General features: G+C 41.8%; 2 protein-coding genes across 3 annotated transcripts; one reads left to right on the top strand and one right to left on the bottom strand.

Annotated features, from left to right (window-relative positions):
- Window positions 1-256: 256 nt before the first annotated feature.
- On the bottom strand, window positions 257-6,334 carry slc25a44a (solute carrier family 25 member 44a). The gene is made up of 4 exons (XM_074676730.1): window positions 6,012-6,334; window positions 3,627-4,334; window positions 3,400-3,527; window positions 257-1,876 (listed from the first exon to the last, which is right to left on the bottom strand). Exons 2-4 carry the CDS (start codon window positions 4,258-4,260, stop codon window positions 1,685-1,687), a joined length of 954 nt encoding a protein of 317 aa, XP_074532831.1. The 5' UTR covers window positions 4,261-4,334; window positions 6,012-6,334; the 3' UTR covers window positions 257-1,684.
- Window positions 6,335-7,820: 1,486 nt separating this feature from the next.
- ireb2 (iron-responsive element binding protein 2) lies at window positions 7,821-18,592 on the top strand. 2 transcript variants are annotated; one of them, XM_074678061.1, is made up of 22 exons: window positions 7,821-7,901; window positions 9,736-9,822; window positions 9,933-10,098; window positions 10,267-10,404; window positions 10,535-10,771; window positions 11,031-11,100; window positions 11,440-11,623; window positions 11,710-11,849; window positions 12,015-12,186; window positions 12,271-12,371; window positions 12,469-12,585; window positions 12,719-12,878; window positions 12,966-13,101; window positions 14,649-14,733; window positions 14,811-14,967; window positions 15,058-15,182; window positions 15,265-15,369; window positions 15,456-15,598; window positions 17,065-17,212; window positions 17,299-17,421; window positions 17,510-17,695; window positions 17,787-18,592. In XM_074678061.1, exons 1-22 carry the CDS (start codon window positions 7,877-7,879, stop codon window positions 17,895-17,897), a joined length of 2,916 nt encoding a protein of 971 aa, XP_074534162.1. In that variant the 5' UTR covers window positions 7,821-7,876; the 3' UTR covers window positions 17,898-18,592. The 2 variants fall into 2 exon arrangements, with proteins under 2 accessions (XP_074534162.1, XP_074534163.1); XM_074678062.1 differs by lacking the exon at window positions 7,821-7,901 and adding an exon at window positions 9,065-9,131.
- The last annotated feature ends 524 nt before the right edge of the window (window positions 18,593-19,116 follow it).

Raw genomic sequence — 19,116 nt, 5'->3', positions numbered from 1 at the left:
AAGAGCTTTAAATAATACTAAAAGCATCAACTGTAATCTGGCATTACATAATCTTTTCCTACTTGAACCAAACTAACACGAACAAAACAAAACAAAACAAAACAGACAACCTTTGTCAAAGTTTAGATCACTTTGGCAAAATTATGACCTCACTGGATATTGTTCCTGCATCAGTTTCCAGGAGTTTAAGAATGATCACGTTCTCCCCCAAGTGGTGAAACAGATGCACTGCAGCCTCATGGCATAATAAAAGTCTGCAACGATTCAAAGTTCTTTATTACATATCATCAAAGGTCCACAATGTGTGCATGTCTAAAACACGTCAAACTGTACTTTTTACAATCCCCCTATACAACACACAGCAGGTAGGCAGGTTGTAAATATGGTGAAGCACCTCACCCAGACAGGCAGAGGTCTGTTATCTTTGATTCTAGAAATAAAACCACAACAGTTCAGATTCCGGAGGAAGTCCAAGGCTCTTCTGTTCTTGAGCAAAACGTTGTTCGTAAGAGTTTATAAAAAGAAAAAAAGCTCACAGAGATGTTTGCTGGCAGTGCGAGTCGTTTCTAAATGTGGATGTGTGTACGTGCTGCTCCACTGCAAGTCACAGCTGATAGCATTGTAGCCTCTCAGTAGAGCACCTCTCACTCAGTCACAGGTGGATCCTGAAGGCAACTTGAATCAGATGAGGAAGTGATTGATGCTGGTTTCAGAAATGACATCCGAGCAGCAGTTCCCACCAGTTCACCCTTTCAATGTCCCTCTCTTGTGCTACATGGTCTGTGTTCTGTGAAGCTCCAGGTTGATTTTTTGCACAGACAGAATCAAAAACTAGCAGAAACACTTTACAGATTGGCCCCATCAACTCCATCATTACACCTGCATCACTTACTTCACAGACTGCGTCAAAAGAAACCACAGACGTTGGCTACTTACATTACAGAAAGGCTTGAGACTGACCTATACTTGGGCCACGTTTTACATTTACTCACTTATAATAAAAATGTTTCTTTCCCAAGATTAAATGTCTTCAAATGATAATTCTTTCTTTTTTTTACACTTTAACACCATTGTTTTAATTCAATAACAAACTTTAATCTTTTTTCTTTGAAATCCTGAAATAGGTCAAATGTTTAGCAGTTTCTTTTCACCTCTTTACAAATTTGTTTGCAAGCTTTTCTGCTCGATGTGCTCACAAGAACAAAAAGAGGCATTTGTGTGTAGTTTTGTGTGCATCACACTGCATTTTTAAACACTGACCCAGGTTTAATTGTGAGCTCAAAGGCTGCACAAGCTTAAGCTGCCTGGATGCAGTCAGGGTGTGACTGTAAAAGATAAAAACGGCTCAAAGTCCAGGCAGAAGAAATGACACAGATAGGATCATCTTATGACGTTACAATGTAAAGTACAAGAGGCAGTTATCATTAAGGGTGGTGTTTCATCTACATTCTTTTAAAAAGACACAATTTGTTTTCTTTTACTTAGGTCATCATATTTCTGTTCAGAGTAACCCTCCACGGAGAGACGAACTGAAAAACGAACATCAACACTTGAACTCTTCAGTATCACATCAGGACTGAACAGATCCACTAAAGGCTTGAAAGAAGCAGCTACACATCCAAGCAGTTACCCCACGACCATCCTGCCTTTCCTGAGGGTGAATTCTGGTTCCTCTCTTGTCCTGTCACCAGTGTCTGGACTCGACCAGCTCAGCTCGCAGGCTCAGTCTCTTCAGAGTCTCGTACCCCACCACTATGAGCACCGATGTGGGCGTGGAGGAAATGATGCGGGCTGACAGCCCCTTGGTCATCCCCCAGACACCCTCCTCAGCCAGCAGCTGTTTGAACGTCCCAATAACAGACGATCGACCCTCCACCTGAAGCAGACAAGAATTTGATCAATTATCTATAAATAGATAAATGCTTTGTTACTCATAAGTGAGCTGTGAAGATGTCAGAATGTTGTTTTTGACTTGGTTTATATTTTTTTTTGTCAAAGGTTGAACATGAAAGATGTACTGAAGAATACTGCAAATTAAAAATGAAGTTTGAAGCCATGGAGCTGGAGAAATCAGATATATGGGTCACAGGCTACTGCACAGGAGCTGAGAGGTGTGTTGCTCTCCGCTGTGATACTTGGGCCATTGTTGTGCACACAAAGCAGCTGGTCGGTGCTGCGTCTGGGCTGACATTGATAGTAAATACACTGTCAACAGTCCTGAGGTCATTCAGTGGCAGGGGTCCTTCAACTGAAGCGACAGCAGGTGAAGCGGAAGGTTCATCTCCTGTGCTCTCCAGAGAGCGCAGGAAATTAACGTTCATTACACATCCATTACACAGGTGGAGACCAGCGCAGCCGGCAAAAACACAAAGCCCAAGTTAAAAAAAAAAATCAAAGCTTGTCTTTCATTGCACCTCCGCACAACAATGACCGCAGCCGTTGTGTGTAACACTGTGCCAGTTTGCACCTGCCTTTCGAACAAGCTAAATAAAGATGCAAAAACAGTGACCGCCAACAGTTTTAGGTTTGATCAATCACTATTAATGAATACATTTGTATCTCCTCCTCCCAGATATATTTGGCTCATCATACCTCCGTCAAAACATGAACAAATGAATTCTATTGAAATTCTATCAACCATGACTCATAATTCTATCGAGGAAAAGGTATTTGTCAATATATATATGCATCTATAACAGAGAAAACGGAAACAGTGATATGAATTAAACACCTTTCAGAAATCTTATCCAAAATACATTTAATTATACACTTTACTACTTTGATTTTAACTTGAGGCCCTTTGCTGCATGTCATTCCCCACTGCCTCTTCTAGTGTCCTGCTCTGTAATTTGTCCAATCCTCTCTGAACAAAAGCATAAAAGCCCCAAACCTAACTGTAACAGGAAGAATAACACGAGAAACAAAAACCATAACAAAACCAAGACCTAGTCTGGAAAGTATTGAGCAATAATTGAAAAGAGGAAGTGATTTTGAAAATTTTGAAAACAAAAAAAAAGCACTACTGAATATTAATCAAAAGGTACTCTACATGTTTATTCCCCCTACTTCTGTTTTAAACTATTTAATGTCAGATCTTTTCCCATCTTGTGTGATCTTCGTTTTTTTTTACCCTAAGGGAAATTTGTATCTGTTACTTAAAGGAAATACTACTAGTTCTTAAGCACACAGCTGCAGGGTTCATCAGTTAATAAACACAGGAGATCCTGTTACGTACGAGCTCTCACAGTCAAGATTTTCAAGCTTTCTTTCCTCTAAAAAATATAATCAAACATTAAATCTGATGAGTAAAAAAAAAAATCAGCATTTAGCAGCTACTTGTTAACAGACTCCCACACTCTCAAATCTCCAAGCTGCACAACAGTAGTTTCCAGTGTGTACCTGTACTCTTGCACGAACAACATCCATGGGGTTGGTGATGGTGGAGGCGGTTGCTGCTGCCATTGGTCCTGCCAAAGCCTGCAGAATCAGGTGAGGGCACTCAGTGGGTGCCATCAGGGAGAGCTGCTCTGGAAACAAAGGATTAAGAAACAGTGTGAGGGACTTCTGTCACTCTTTACATACATGCAGCAGTAAAATAATGCACAGCCTACAGCTTCTTGGCTTACCTGCATAGAAGTGATAGAAAGGCCACCAGAGAGCACTGTTTGGGATGTAGGTGAGCAGTGACGCCACGTAGCCCCTGTAAAATCCCTTGAAGCCATCTGCTGCAAATATCTGGACTGTAATATCCCGGGTTTGCCCAAAAGTTGGTCTACGCTTACTCGCTGCAAGCATCATCTTGGGTTTCGCCTTAAAGCGAGTCAGATGTTCGCCCTGGCCTTGCATCATCAGATGCTGAGACACCACGTCTATGGGTACAGTGATGGTCTGCGCCACCAGGGATGCAGCCCCGCCTGCTACGATTGACTTCACCGTGTTACTGGGAGAGTACTGGGACACATACTTGCGCACCACTTCATATGTGGTGATATACGCCTGTCCTGAGACCAACGTGAAGGTGTTGACCATGAAGCCGCGGTAGAGGCCTTGCACACCCTCAGCTCGCAGGATTTTGCAGAAAGCATCCAAGGTGCCGGAGTAGAGCGCCTTCCCCTTCTGCACCTGCAGCCTGGTGCGGATGAGGCTGGCTGGGTAGACGGTGGCCCTGGTGGTGAGGGTCATGAACACACCCAGGGTGTAGAATTTCCTCTTGTCCAGGTCCTCCCACTCAATGATCTGGATGGCACCTTTCTGCTGCATGGTGCCGACCAGGCCAATGCTGCACCCCTAAAGCCTCGAACCTCCTGTTAATAAGCCTCCAACTTCCATCACTCCTGTAACCAAGAACCCTGTGCGTTAGTGAAGCTCAGTGATCACATCAACAAACCTACAGAGGATTCATTTTTCAGTGCACTCATATGACTGTATAGGATCACATGACTTGTGTGTGAATTTCACAAACAATTAAACAGTACCGCTGCACAAACATTTCAAATGACTTTCTTTTCTCTATTAAGAAAGTGTGACGCCTCTTTAGCAGTCCAGGTTTGACTCTACTATGCATAAGGTTTTTGATTAGGACCTGTTCCAGCACCATCTTCACATAAAATTAGGCAGGCATGTCTGTAATTTTGCATATTTAAGAAACTGAAACTACACTTTAAAAGTCTGTCAGTTTTGGGACAGACTTTATTTAATATTTTCACAATTAGAATAAAAGTTGTATAAGTTTCACAACATATTTTTAAAAGTCATTAACCTATTTGAAACATCCTAGTCCAGATATGACAAGTATGGATCTAATGGTTCTGGATCAGGACCCTAAACTTTCTTGTCATCAATCAGAAGTTGTGAATCAAAAGCTTACATCAGTGTCTGTAAAAAAACTTATATAAATAAAGTTTTGAAATAAAAACACAAACAACACACAATCAGCAGCAAATTTTCTCTTAAGCTAGAAGAAAACAAAGGCCTTTTTTTCAAGAAAAATAAATGGCAAAATACTGAATGGATTATTTCAACAGTTTGTGGGGATTTGACATATGTTAAATTAAAAAAAAAATAGTTTAGCTGTCTGGTGTCTGAAACTTACAAACAGGTGTGCTTTTTTCTATTTTCTTTTTTTTCTCCATTTTTGGTGACATCTCTGGACAAACTGAACTAAGCTAACTCATGACTTTATATCGCTCATTCTGTTTGTTACATTCCTGAAAATGTGAATTCAAGTCTACAGTATCAAGAATGTGATCTTTTGTAGTTTGAGTCATTAAGTTTTTATAACATCATGTAAAAAAGTCATCAATGATGAATTTGTACATACAAGGGCACAGTGCCACAATGAGCTCTAAGCGCATTCAGAGCATCAGCACATCTGCCGACTCCAGCTCATGTATTAGACTAAATTAGATAAATTATGTATTAGATAAATTAGTTATACTTTTTATACCTTTACCCAACAAAGCTAGTCCACCCCCCAAACTCAAGGTTCAATTCACAGCCTGATAAACCTGACAGACATGTCACAGCAGAACTGACTGCTTGACCTGCGTTATCAGCAAAGCACATCCAGAGGTGAATGCAGGTTTGTGTAACTGCCTGTATCAACACGGAAATGGTATGCTTAGGTGAAGATCTTTCCTGAATGAAACGATAGTACAACGAGAGGAAGTCTGAGTGCATGGAGTAGTATACTTACTAGAACAAAATGTACACTTCTGTGCAGGGCATGGACACTTCCATGCTGATAGTGTACCAAGATCAAACCCTAACTGATCCTTAGATTAGTTTAAAAGGAAACATAAGCAACCTCGCGGAGTTATTTGACGTAGCTGCGTGATCATCCGGTTCACTAATCTGACATTTTTATTGTTGTTTTGCAACAGCTGGAGCAGCAAAGAGGAAGCACGTGCAATGTCAGTATGGACCGTGGGGTGTGCACTAACTAGCTAACGTGGCTAACAACACGGGGGACAAATACACACAGGCTTCAAAAACACGCTGATTAAACTTACCTTTGAGAGAGTCATGCAGCTTGGGCTCATCTTCCTCCTCCACAACAGTCGAAGTTACGAAACGGGGCTGTTGTGTGAAACTCATACGGCCTGTTCTGCTGCAAGGTGGGTCATAGCTTCCGTCCATTACTGCTAGGAACAAACATTGTCAGAGGTGAAAGGTCATAGGATACTTTTAGTCCATCGCACAACCGCGGTGATACGATATATTTTCATTCATTAATATAAATAAAACTGTCTGTGTAGCGTTGTCCCCAACGAAAAACCTGTAACGGTCACATTTACTAAACTGAGAGCAGTTTGTTGAATTTCACGATAATGCTGCGTTCAGAGACTCAAGTCCAACGTAGGATTTTTTTAAACTACATCCATCAACAACGTTATTCTGCTAAATATCCACAAAAATTGACAAAAGTAAAAAGAGAAATACTTTAACGTGCTAAAATTATTAAATTTTCCAGAAATAAAAGTTTACTTACCACCAATCCAATGTACTCCAGTCAATCAAAAAACATTGTAGAGCCGACTCGTCCGCTATACTTTCTGTTATGTATTCATAAAGTAATTTTGCTACACCCCAAATGATCTAAAATATTTATTAGTGTATGCTCAGATCAATGAAGTTGTGTAATTAGCTTTATTTGTATCTATTTATTACTACGTGGGATCTGTTGTGAAAAAGTTTTCTGAGGACGGAGGGCCCCTGAAGGATGGAATCTGTACAGTCGCGTGGTTTCAGCATTTCAAATGCCCGGATAGGCTAAGGAAGACAGGTATTGTCATGCTCACTAATTGGTCTCTCCTTTGGCAAAAACTGTAAATGTTGTTTTCCAGTCAAAGCAAATCCACTGGATACTTTTTTTTTCTTAAAACAAACCAGATAATTCTAAGTTCATGAATTTTACCTTTTTGATAAAGGAGTAAGGGTGACATTAGGACAACTAATGAAACAAATAATAATAAAAAATGTTGTGGACTTTTTTTGACCCAAAGCTTGTATTACTGATCTACAGCCTCGTTTATGATGTCTGTAGCAGGTAAACAGCAATACAATAAAAAAAATAACTTCATGGATCCTGCAACCCATTGCTGAAGTATATCCTTCTCTCTTGCCTTTCCCTATTGTATAATCCCTTTAAAAAAATCTAAACATTTTCTTTGTCAGAATTATTTAAGTTGGAAGGTCTCTCCCATTAGGCACCTTGATGATTTTTCATTGGACATTGTTATTTGTGTGCATGTTGTTTTGTTATTATCTTTCCTTTTCTTTGTTTCATTTTCTTTTCTTTGTTTCCCATTCTTTGTTCTTTGTTTTCTTTCCTTGTTTCTTTCGTTGTCTCTTTCTTCATTTAATGTACTATAAGCCTGACAAGGGACAGTAAGAGCTGCAAGTTAGCAATTCTCTACATGCAAAGTCATAAAAACAGGCAGAAGTTGTCCCATGTAGCTAGCCCTGTACCTATGGAATATACCATACAAACAGATTTTTTTTTTAATATATAAATACAACAACTTGAAATATTACTTAAAGTTTCAAAATTGTCACTAAAATACCTTTGAAATAAAAAAATTTGATTTTAGAAGTAGAAATTAGCAATTATTTTTATTGAACAATATTTTTACAGTGATTTGAAAAAATGTAGAAGTTATTGTTTAATGCTTAAAAAACAAAACATTCACTCCTAGTTTGGTTTACAGCAGTAAACATATGCTTATTAATCTCGTTAGAAGAGATTTCACTGTTTTTATTTTTTTTGGGGGTAATTGAAGAATGGGCGTGTCCGCAGAGCTCTGTGCTCTGATTGGTCCGCTTGGTGCTGCCAGTGCAGTGGTGAGAACGGGTCGTGTTGATTTCAGAAGTCATCATGGCGCCCACTTCGCCACTCAAAGGTAAAGAGGAGTCTTCTTCTAACCTTAAAAAGGAAACTTACACCAACCCGCCTCTGTATCCTAGCTGACAGAAATAGACTAAAACAGAAATTCTCCCTCTGAGAAAGACTGTCGTTCGCGTTTTCATAATGTCCTAACGGTAAAGTGCTGGAGACATAAAGGCTAACAGCAGCTAGCTTTGAAGTGTTCGCTCTTCAACTGGCTAAAAGATGTTAAAGTAGCTAACACTGCATGCTAATGGTGACTTTACTGTGTCTTAAACTGTCACAACTTTTGCCTCATTCCAGCGTAACGTTAACCGTGTTATTACATCGCTGTTTTCTTATCTTCTTAATGCGTTCAGCCAAGAGGACGATAAGTAGTTCGTTAGCCTGAGTGTGCTGGTGGACGATAAGGAGCCGTGTTAGCTGCAGAAGCTAGCTTTGGAGCTGTCAACCGGACTCATGGAGAGGATCTTTAATGTTTGTGAACAAGGCACCGTATTATTACAGTGTTTGACTTTACAGTGTTCTGTAAGAGAAGGATCCCTTATTCTGACAGGGCACCGTGACAAATGTCTGGTACAGAAATGCAGTGTTACCATTTGATTTGTGTAGCATTTTGAAACCATGTCACCTTTACATTTAATCCAGATGTGATCAGCCCATGACTTTGATGTGCTTGTTTCAGGTAGTACACACAGCACTTTGTTTCAATTTTATTTTCATCCAAGCACTGGAGTGATCTACAAGCTGCAGATGTTAATATGAGCATAAGCAGCCAAATTTAACTTCAACTTAAAAAGCACAACTACGCATCATCTGTCAGAAAAAATATTTACATTATTAACTATAGAAATAGGCCTAAACAGCAGAAAGAAATTCTTAATTTCCAGTGTTTACATTCGTCATTATCTGTGACATAATGCTCCTGGTGCAGTGCCTCATCACGAGTGACTATGTTTAGAAGAGATGCTGCAGATGATCAGATATGAGACAACCCTGTGCGTCACTCACATTGGTTTATCATCTGATTTGTGGGAATTACACTAAACAAGGGGGCCTCAACCTCCTCTACTGATTGATTTCAAGCTTTGAAAATCATTCTTGAAACTGTGAATCTCCTTTTTAAAGGGCACTGAGCAAGCTTTTTGTTCTGTGCAGTTCTCATTCAATAACAATCCAAAGTGTTGCTTCCAAAGCCAGTAACCTGAGTGCAAAAGTTGCAGCATGACGTCCTGTTGTGAGACCAGTGAGTTGTTCTGTGCCAAGATCACACTGTCCATCGGGGCTCTGCACTTTTTGCTTTGTGTTCTGAGTTTTAAAGAAGAGATGCACAAACATTCAGCAGCTACAGCCTGATTGTATCACCCTTGTTCACACATGTGTACACTTTGGGTGGGGCTTTCTGGAAGATAGACAGGTTAGTTTGACAGCTAAAGACATTTGGCACTGCTACAGAAATCTTAAGTCTCATTTTACAACACGATTAATAAAGACAGCACTGTACAGAATTAACTGTAAACTCTGCATATCCTGACTGCAACTGCTAAGCTACTTATACAACTAATGCCTCATGGTATGTAACAGACCAGCTGTGTGGGTAAGGTATGTGTACAGAAAAATGGAAGGCCTCCTCCCTGTGTCTTTTTAGCAGAACCATCCCTGCTGGGTGAATGTTGAAAGAAAGGTCAGGCTTCATACTTACAGAGTAATCCAGGTTGACCTTTAAAGCAAAAAAGTAATAAGTTTTATTCTAAAAATAACCAAGAAACAACATCTGAAAGTGTCATTTGCTAAAAGCGGGTTGTTTTTATTTAATGCTGCCATGATAAATGTTTGTTCTTGCTTTGCAGAGAATCCTTACAGCCATCTAATCGACACATTAAAAGACGGGAGCCTCAAATTCTACAACCCACATAAATTAAATGATCCAAGATATGGTGAGTAAAAGAAACTCACCACATATTTTTATCGTTGATAATAATGAATATTTATTCGTCAGTGGAGGAAATTTGACAATTTTTAATCTTCTTTTCTTTTCTCTTTACAGACAAGCTTCCTCTGTCCATCCGTGTCTTACTGGAGGCAGCAATTCGAAACTGCGATGGCTTTTACACGACAGAAGAAGACATCCAGAACATCCTGGACTGGCAGCAGCAGCGGAATAAAGCCGAGGTGCCGTTCTCTCCTGCCCGAGTCCTCCTCCAGGACTTCACGTAAGTTTCACAGGGATTTGAGCCAGCAGCAGAACAAAAATCGTGTCACCATGATCTCATTTTCTCCTGACATACAAGCTTCCATACTTTACAATAGATTAATTCAAAAACTCTTTATCGGGGATGTGAACTTCTAACTATCCTCCCTCCCTTGGTGTGTTTCCACAGAGGTATTCCTGCCATGGTGGACCTGGCAGCGATGAGGGATGCGGTTGCCAAACATGGTGTCGATCCTGGCCTTGTCAACCCTAAATGTCCCACGGACCTCATTGTAGACCACTCCTTACAAATTGATTACAGCAAATGGTTTGTTCTTTCTGAAGACTTTAACCTTATTATTTCCCAGAAAGCTGGTTGAGTCAACGTTTTTTCTTTATGTTTAGATAAATGACGTGGTTTGTCTTCATGTTTTTAATCCTTGTTTATTTATCCACAGTGCCATACAGAATGCACCAAACCCTGGTGGGGGAGACGGCCCGAACCAGGCTCCTTCTCGCTCCACGTCCTCCAGACCTCCGTCCAGGGGAAGCTCACAGTGTGGGAGCCAGCGCGGCTCCTGTAGTAAAGCTGCCTGCAGCGATCCTCCAGCCTCCCCGGGTCGACCTCCAGCCTCTGTCCAACAGATCGAGAATACTCCTCTGCTCTGTCCTTTCCACCTGAAGCCTGTCTCTGAGTGAGTTACAGCGATAGAAAATATGCTATGGTGAAAATATGCTTATGGTATCTCTTGATTCCATCAAATTGACTGAAGATGATTGAATGCCACCGTTCTTGTCCAGATTTTTCACTTCCATTCTCAAGGCAACAATGACCAAGAAATACTTTGTCTCTGCTCTTTTTTAAAGAAAAAGTCATGGTCCAATAAGTTGGGATATTTTTATTTTATGACTCAGAGTTCCTCTTAAGTCAGTTTCTTTTTCGTTTTTCCTCAGAACTGACACAGCAATGAAGAACCAGGAAATGGAACTCATTAGAAACAAAGAGAGGCTCCAGTTCTTTAAGGTACAAGATGTGTTTTTTTTTAAGTAATTAGAGATCATTTAGGATGTTTTTTTTCTCTTCAGCTTGAGTTTATTCTCGAAAACCAGCTCTGTAGCAAGCCATGAGTAATAATCATCAAGTATTTGAAATGTTTGTAGGAATTATTTCTGACATCTAAACAAAACCATGAAAAAATATGACTTTGGATTGACGCAAAATTGCATGAAAGAGCAAACTCTTTTCAAGGTTATAGGACTCATCCCTGCAGCTCTCAATAAGAGGAGCGAATGAAAAGAAATGTTAAAACCCTGAATGAGTCACAAATCATTCTCCTTTTTTCTCACCCTTTGTATCAATCAGTGGTGTTCAAAAGCCTTTAAGAATGTGAACGTGGTTCCTCCGGATGTTGGTGCGGTCCACCAGGTGAATCTGGAGTACCTGTCCAGAGTGATCCAGGTCACCGATGGTTTCATCTACCCTGACAGTGTGGTGGGGACCGACTCACACACCACCATGATCAACGGCTTGGGCATCCTGGGCTGGGGTGAGACACTTTTGAACTTAAATGATGACATTTTAAAGTTTTTTTTTCTTGATTTATCTTTAAAGTGTTGTTAATTTTTCTTCCAGGTGTTGGAGGAATTGAGTCTGAAGCTGTGATGCTCGGCCAGCCGGTCTCTCTAACCCTTCCTGAGGTGGTGGGCTGCAAACTTGTGGGCTCTATAAACCCTCTCACTACATCCATAGACATTGTCCTCGGCATCACAAAGGTAGCTTTTTGAATTCACAGTACCGCTTATCTCTCCCACATGCATCAGTCAGGATAGTTTTTCTCTTCGAGATTTACAAGATGTGGCTTATTGTTCTATTAATAGTAACAAACTTCATGCCACCTCTCTGTGCACCCTGATGTATCATGTGCATTGCTTTTGCAGCACTTACGCCAAGCTGGGATTGCTGGAAAGTTTGTGGAGTTTTTTGGCCCTGGTGTCTCCCAGCTGTCAGCTCCCGACAGAACCACCATCGCCAACATGTGCCCAGAGTACAACGCTACTGTGAGCTTTTTCCCCGTCGACCAAGTCACACTTAAGCACTTTAAAAAGACAAGTGAGTCTCCCCTGTAAAGCTGTTTATAACACATGTGGCAGTAACTCATCTTTGGTTGTTAACATTTTGCTATTTTCTCCTCAGATTTTACTGAAGAAAAACTTGAATTGCTGGAGTCTTACATGAAGGCTGTCAAACTTTTCAGAAGCTACGAAGACCCCTCAGAAGACCCTGATTATTCTGAGGTAAAGTTTCAAAGTGAATTTTAAAACAGCCTGCAGCTGGGGCAAAAATGACTTTTACGATGAAGTTGATTTTAAGACACATTAATCTTTGGTTCAGGTGATAGAGATTAATCTGACTTCCATGGTGCCCTATGTGAGTGGACCTAAGCGGCCTCAGGACAGAGTGGCAGTCAGCAACATGAAAGAAGACTTCCAGAGCTGTCTGGATGAGAAGGTAACACACTGAACATGCACAGTGAATCTCTCTCAGTACAACTTACGTTCAGGAGCTGCTGATGCATTGTTGACATTTTTGGTAACCTGATACTCCTGGAGTCTTATCTCACATGTCATTTGTTTCCCTGCAGGTCGGCTTCAAAGGCTTCCACATCTCTAAGGAGAAGCAGGACCTGCAGGTTCCTTTCCTGCACTGTGGTCAGGAGTATCAGCTGGTCCACGGCTCGGTGGTCATCGCCGCCGTCATCAGCTGCACCAACAACTGCAACCCGTCAGTGATGCTGACTGCAGGTATCTCACATCCTCTATTCTGTAATTTTTTCCCCTTAGAAACTCACGGGTGAAGAGAAATAACACAGCTGGTTTTGTTATTGACAGGTCTATTGGCCAAGAAGGCTGTGGAGGCGGGACTTGTTGTAAAGCCTTATATTAGGACCAGCCTGGCTCCAGGAAGTGGCATGGTCACTCACTACCTCAACACCAGCGGAGTCCTGCCTTACTTTAGTCGGCTTGGGTGAGCATGTTGACACAGTAACAGCTCTCACACCCATTCACACACACACCCACACACACATCCTCAGGCAGTGACCTGGATTACTCTTTCATATCTTAAACCCTGTGACCTGCCACTGCAGAAAGTAACTATAGGTCTGACTTTAGCTTGATTTCATGGTTCTTGTTACTCAACCGGTTTGTTTTCTCTTTACCTCGACATTTTTCAGCGTCTAACTAACTGCAGAGAAGTCATGTGATGCTGTTGCGTTGTTGTGTGGATGAAACATGTCAGGGCAAAAAGATAACACATCAGCCCAGTTAAAAGTCAAGACAAGTTGTGGAAGTGGTTTTTAAAGTCTTTGGTTGATAATAACTTGTGATCACTCACACATGTAGTCAAGGTTTGATCATGAAGAGCATCAGGCTCTGAAACCTCAGAAATACTTATAGTTTATATCTAAGCCATCATTTGATGATCATTTGATGGATGGATGTCTATGATTGAATTTTGATTTCTGCAGAGCTACAAATGTAGACCTTTATGTCAGTTTGAACTCCTGTGAGGATCTGTTTGAAGAAGTCTTGCTTTTATACGCCTGCCTATGCATCATTCAGGATTTTAATGAGATTTAAATGTCAGAATCATGCTTGGTGAGGTAGTAGTTCATACGACTTAACCATTAATAGAATAGAGTTGATTAGAAAAAACTGTACTTATCTCAGAAGAGAAATTCAGGAGTGACAGCAGCAATCAAGAAAACAAAAGTAAGAAAGTGTATAGAAAGTGCAAAAACCATAAGAAAATAGATGATGACAGCTTGTCCATCACTCTCCAGTTCAGCCAGCCTCCACCTCCACAGGGTCCAGGACTGAGCTTCTTCAGCAGTCTGTTCAGTCTCTGTCTCCTGGACCCTGTCTGCTCACAGCAGGTGAAGTTCTTCCAATGTGCCGTTGGTGTCCGTTGTTAGCTCCTTTAACTATGTCTGTGAATAGCATGATGCTATTCTGCTTTCTGGTATTCCCTCTGTCGCTGGGTCAGCACAGCTAGCTCGTCTGTCTTATTGGAGATAGGTTAGGTTCCCAATAACGATGGATGGAAGGACAGGTCGATGTCGTCACTTCTTAGTTCACACCTGAGAGCCAGCACGTCATCCTCACCTCCTTCTCCTCACCTTGTGGGAAAACATCAGGCCCTGCACCAGTTAGCATTGGCATGCTACAGGCTGCTAACATCTGATTTCACATGTAAACAATGCAGCCATGGTTACATGCAGGATCTCCAGACAAACACAGGAGCAAAAGTAGTAAAAATATCGCTGAAGACAAAAACCAGATTGGGGTCCATGACCATCAGATGAACCATACAAAGTAATGACCTGCTCTAAATGCAAAGAAGATGAAAAAGAGATGAAAAAATGGCAAGAAACGGACAACGAAGAGAGAGCTGCTACAACAGGGCGGCACCAAGCAACATTCCTAAAAAACTCTAATGTCACACCATACAGACACGTCTTAGATGCATGAAAGAAAATGTTTTGTGTTCTTTAACTTTTCTTTACTCTGCAGGTTTGAGGTGATCGGCTACGGCTGTGCCACCTGTGTAGGGAACACAGCTCCGCTACCTGAGGCTGTAGTTGATGCAATCAAACAGGTCAGTAATGCTACATCAAATTTTTTAGATATGTTAACGTCTCAGCAGCTGAATCCTGATGATCTGTTGTATTTCAGGGCGACCTGGTGGCCTGCGGTGTGTTATCTGGTAACAGACACTTTGAAGGACGTCTCTGTGACTGCGTGCGTGCTAACTACCTGGCCTCTCCTCCGCTGGTCGTAGCATACGCTCTCGCGGGCACTGTGGGGATCGACTTTGAGAAAGAGCCTCTGGGTAAGAAGCTGTTGCGAGGTTTGAGTCATTTGGTTGATTTAAATGAAAAGTGTAAATCAGTGAAATTGATGGATTGTGTTGTTGGTGCAGGCGTGACCTCAGAGGGGAAGGAGGTGTATCTGCGAGACATCTGGCCGTCCAGGGAGGAGGTCCAGCAGACTGAAGAGGACACCGTCATCTCCTCCATTTTTAAGGATCTCAGGGGAAGGATAAAGGTGAGAATTCAAACTTTCTCTCCTCAAAGTAAATCCAAAGTCGAGTGAATCAGCGCTGAGATAAGTTTTATTCCCTCTGCAGCAAGGGAACACATTTTGGAACAACATAGACTGTCCAGATTCACAGATCTTCCCCTGGGATCACAAGTCCACATATATCCGTTCACCATCTTTCTTCAGCAAGCTGGTGAGTCTATTTTCATTCCCACTGTCTCCGGATGTCACAGAAATGAGAACGAGCTCATTAATCACATCTGCCTCCTCCTCTCTCAGAGTAAAGAAGCGTCACCTCCTCAGTCGATAGAGAACGCCCATGTCTTACTGTTCCTCGGGGACAAAGTGACCACGGATCACATCTCACCTGCGGGCAGCATCGCCCGGGTCAGCGCCGCCGCCAAGTACCTGCTGAGCAAACGGTACTGTCTCACCTCCAGGTCCACGTGTTGGCTTCTCTGTCTAAACTCAGGATATGTCTTTTTGATTGAACAAGCAGAGGTCTGCACATGCTCAGTTTGTCTGAAAATTACAGCAAAAGTTGAACACCATGAAAAATCCAGCACCTGACTGACTGAGGATTAAGAGTTTCTCGTTCTGTAATGAACAGAAAACTTCATCTCGTCTTTGTTCAGACTCTTAGGCAGCCGGACTAGATTTTATAGCACACCTTTTCTTAATTTTATGGCGGGATATTCTCATTCCGAGCCTTGCTTAGAGGTGAAAAAACTACAATTGTTAATCTTGTCACTTTTCAAGCAATTCTGTGAAATGCATTTATGAGTAACATCAGAGAAAAGCAGCTGTATAGTGCATATTTTAGGACATCCCCAGGTCTCAGATTTGGAATGAAAGAGCATAAGGTCTTCAGAAAACCATCATGTGTCAGACTTCAGACTGATCAGACTCAGAAAAGAAAAAAAAAACGTGTAGGACTTTTATTTTGAAAAAATAGGAATTAAGGCTGTAAGGGTTTTGTGCTCATGCAAGTGGCATGATACGAAATCAGATATGATGGAGGTTTTCTGGAGGCCTGATGCTTTTTTATCAGAGGTCCAACACCTTAAGGCTGGCACACATCACAGGATTCTCCAAACCTTCACACATTTAGAGAGCACACACCTGATGTTGGCAACAGACAGATTCCACAAAATTTTTCTTTTCTGATCTTATAGTGTGTGGTGTGCACTCCGAAGCAAACCACACACTGATCGATTGTTCAGCAAAGTATCAGCTTCTTCACGCTCAATATTCCAAATCTTCGTAGTTGTAAAACGCGACTTCGGTGTAAACAAACATGAAGGACGGATGGGAAAAAGCAATGATGGTTGTTTCTGGCCTCTAAAGTTTTAGAAAAGAACAAAAACACAGAAAAAGAAAAAGGATTATGGAAAAAGTCATGGAGACAGCAGGGACATGGGCTGTATGAATAACCATGTGAATTGGGGGTGAGTAAAGTCGTCACAAGTATTAAAGACAGATTTCTCACTTCCTCTTCTGTTATCAGCTAAATTAGCTTGCATCTTGATTGGTTTCGCTCTGGCACACCTGACGTAACACACTTTACCTGCTCGGCTCCTGTCGAAGCGCCCCACACACTACAAGAGTTTTAGTTGCAAATATTAAACATGTTCATTATCTATGATCTCTGAATTGGAGGCCTTCTGAATGGCCCTGACTGGACACAATCACTCTTAACACACCCCACACCACAGAAAAAAACAGTATCATTTGCAAACATCAGACAATCAGGCCTTTGCTGGCTCTGATCGTACGGGGGAGATCGGGACAAAAATCAGCCTTTACTCTGATACCTGAGGATGTCTTAAAATCTATCTCTGCAAACTATTCAAAAACCTCACTTCCAACTTTATATGTTTTCCTGCAGCCTGACACCTCGAGAGTTTAACTCGTACGGCGCTCGCAGAGGGAACGACGCAGTGATGACCAGAGGCACGTTCGCCAGCATTAAGCTCCAAAACCGATTCATCGGCAAACCAGGCCCCAAGACTTTGCACATTCCATCAGGCCAGACAGTGAGTGGTAACATTTTAAGACACTGTCACACAAACAGTGTGAGTTTGGCGTCAATAACGCGTCTTTTTCTTGTTTGTGTAATCAGCTGGACGTCTTCGAGGCAGCCGAACGTTACCAGAAAGAAGGCATTCCCCTCATCATCCTGGCGGGGAAAGACTACGGCTCGGGAAACTCCAGGGACTGGGTCGCCAAAGGACCATACCTGCTGGTACACAGAGCTGCACACACAGCACAGTGAGTCAAAGCTCTACTTGTCACTTCCAGAAAAAACTTACTGTCCTCTTTTTGGTCGACAGGGGGTACGCGCGGTCATCGCTGAGAGCTTTGAAAAACTGCACAAGAACCAGCTGGTGGGGATGGGCATCATGCCGCTGGAGTTCCAGCCGGGGGAGAACGCAGACTCTCTGGAGCTCAGTGGAAAGGAGAGGTTTACCATCAGTCTGCCGGAAAGCCTGAGTGTGAGGCAGCAGCTCACCGTTAAGGTACACTCCATAAAGATATTTTTATTCTTTATTTTATTGGTAAACTTCTTTAGGTGAAGTTCTCTGAGGACGTTGTTCTGTTTCCTTGCAGACAAGCCAAGGAAAGTCCTTCCTCGTCACGGCACAGTTCGACACAGAGATGGAAGTTATATTTTTCAGACACGGAGGGCTTCTTAGATATGTTGCTCGGACTTTGCTCTGAAACCGCCTGAAGCTAAATCCTCGACAGCAGCACTCATCACTTCAACCGTTGTTCTTCAGCATGGATGAAAAAACGCTAAGCGGAGCGACACTGAGACATCAGTTTTCAGACCTGTAGCTTAAACAGCTTCTCCATCTCTCACTGCACATGGCTGCTTCAGGATCTCTCCTGAAACTTAACAGACCCTCGAGGACGAGCTGAAGTTAGCTGAACAAGGAGACTCAGTCAGCCGTGTGCGACCTTTCAACAGTGTATTTGTGTTTTATCCTCGGAGACAGAAACCGAACTGAGGGAGGACGCCTCCTTTACAAAGAACTGGACTCTGCGTCTGTCGTCATGAAACTACAAAACAAATCTGCCTAGTGAGGCTAACATGGTGCTAGGTACTACAGCATGAACACAGTGTTTTTAGGATGCAGTCAAACCTGTTTTCAAACATCCAAGTACAGTTTGTGAATTGATGTCAGCTTATCGTGGCCAAACAATCATCATCATGTAAATTATTGTTGAGTTTTGTTTATATTTCTTTAATCGAATGGCCTTCTGCAGAATACAAACGTGTCTCAAAACATTTGTTTTTCTTAAAATGTGAATTTTTTTTGCTGTCTCTTGTATCAGAAAGCTCAGAGATCTCAGTGGAGAGTCTTCTGCGTCACATTAAAGCAAAGCTACCAACGTTTTGAAGTTTGAAGACTCAGTTGATATAATTTACAAAACACCAATATCCAACTTAACGACTGTTATCCTAAAATTGGGACATACCCTGTTGGGTCTTGATACAACTGAGATGACCTTTGTATCCTACTGGTTTATATTCTACACATACCAAAGAGCGTAAAATACATGATGTCACAATATATTAGTCAGAGGGAGAGCTTTTCATGTCCATGTTTTTACTTGGGTAAAAACTTAGGGTATCTATTCTTTACTTGAGCAACTATGTTTTAGCCAATTTTTGACCTCTACTCTACATTTTCAGGCAAATATCTGTACTTTCTACTCCACCCATTTTAAAAATAGCTTCACTTCTCCTGTTTCATTCCAGCTTCCAGCTCAAATTGCTAAAAATCACAATTTGATTCCAACACCCTATTGGATTGGTCGGATCCATCACACCTGCACGACACAAATCACGCCATACTTAAGCAAGGACATAACAGATGTATGTAGCATTGTATGAAGATGTCTGTGGCAGAGACTCAGGAGGGGGGGTGGCACA

The sequence above is a fragment of the Halichoeres trimaculatus genome, unplaced genomic scaffold, assembly GCF_033239565.1.
Source record: "Halichoeres trimaculatus isolate MK-OKI-2021-1 unplaced genomic scaffold, fHalTri1.1 fHalTri1_scaffold_10, whole genome shotgun sequence".
Lineage (NCBI taxonomy): Eukaryota > Metazoa > Chordata > Actinopteri > Labriformes > Labridae > Halichoeres > Halichoeres trimaculatus.
Note: the sequence above shows the minus strand (reverse complement) of the source record. Positions and strands in the feature narration are given on the sequence as shown.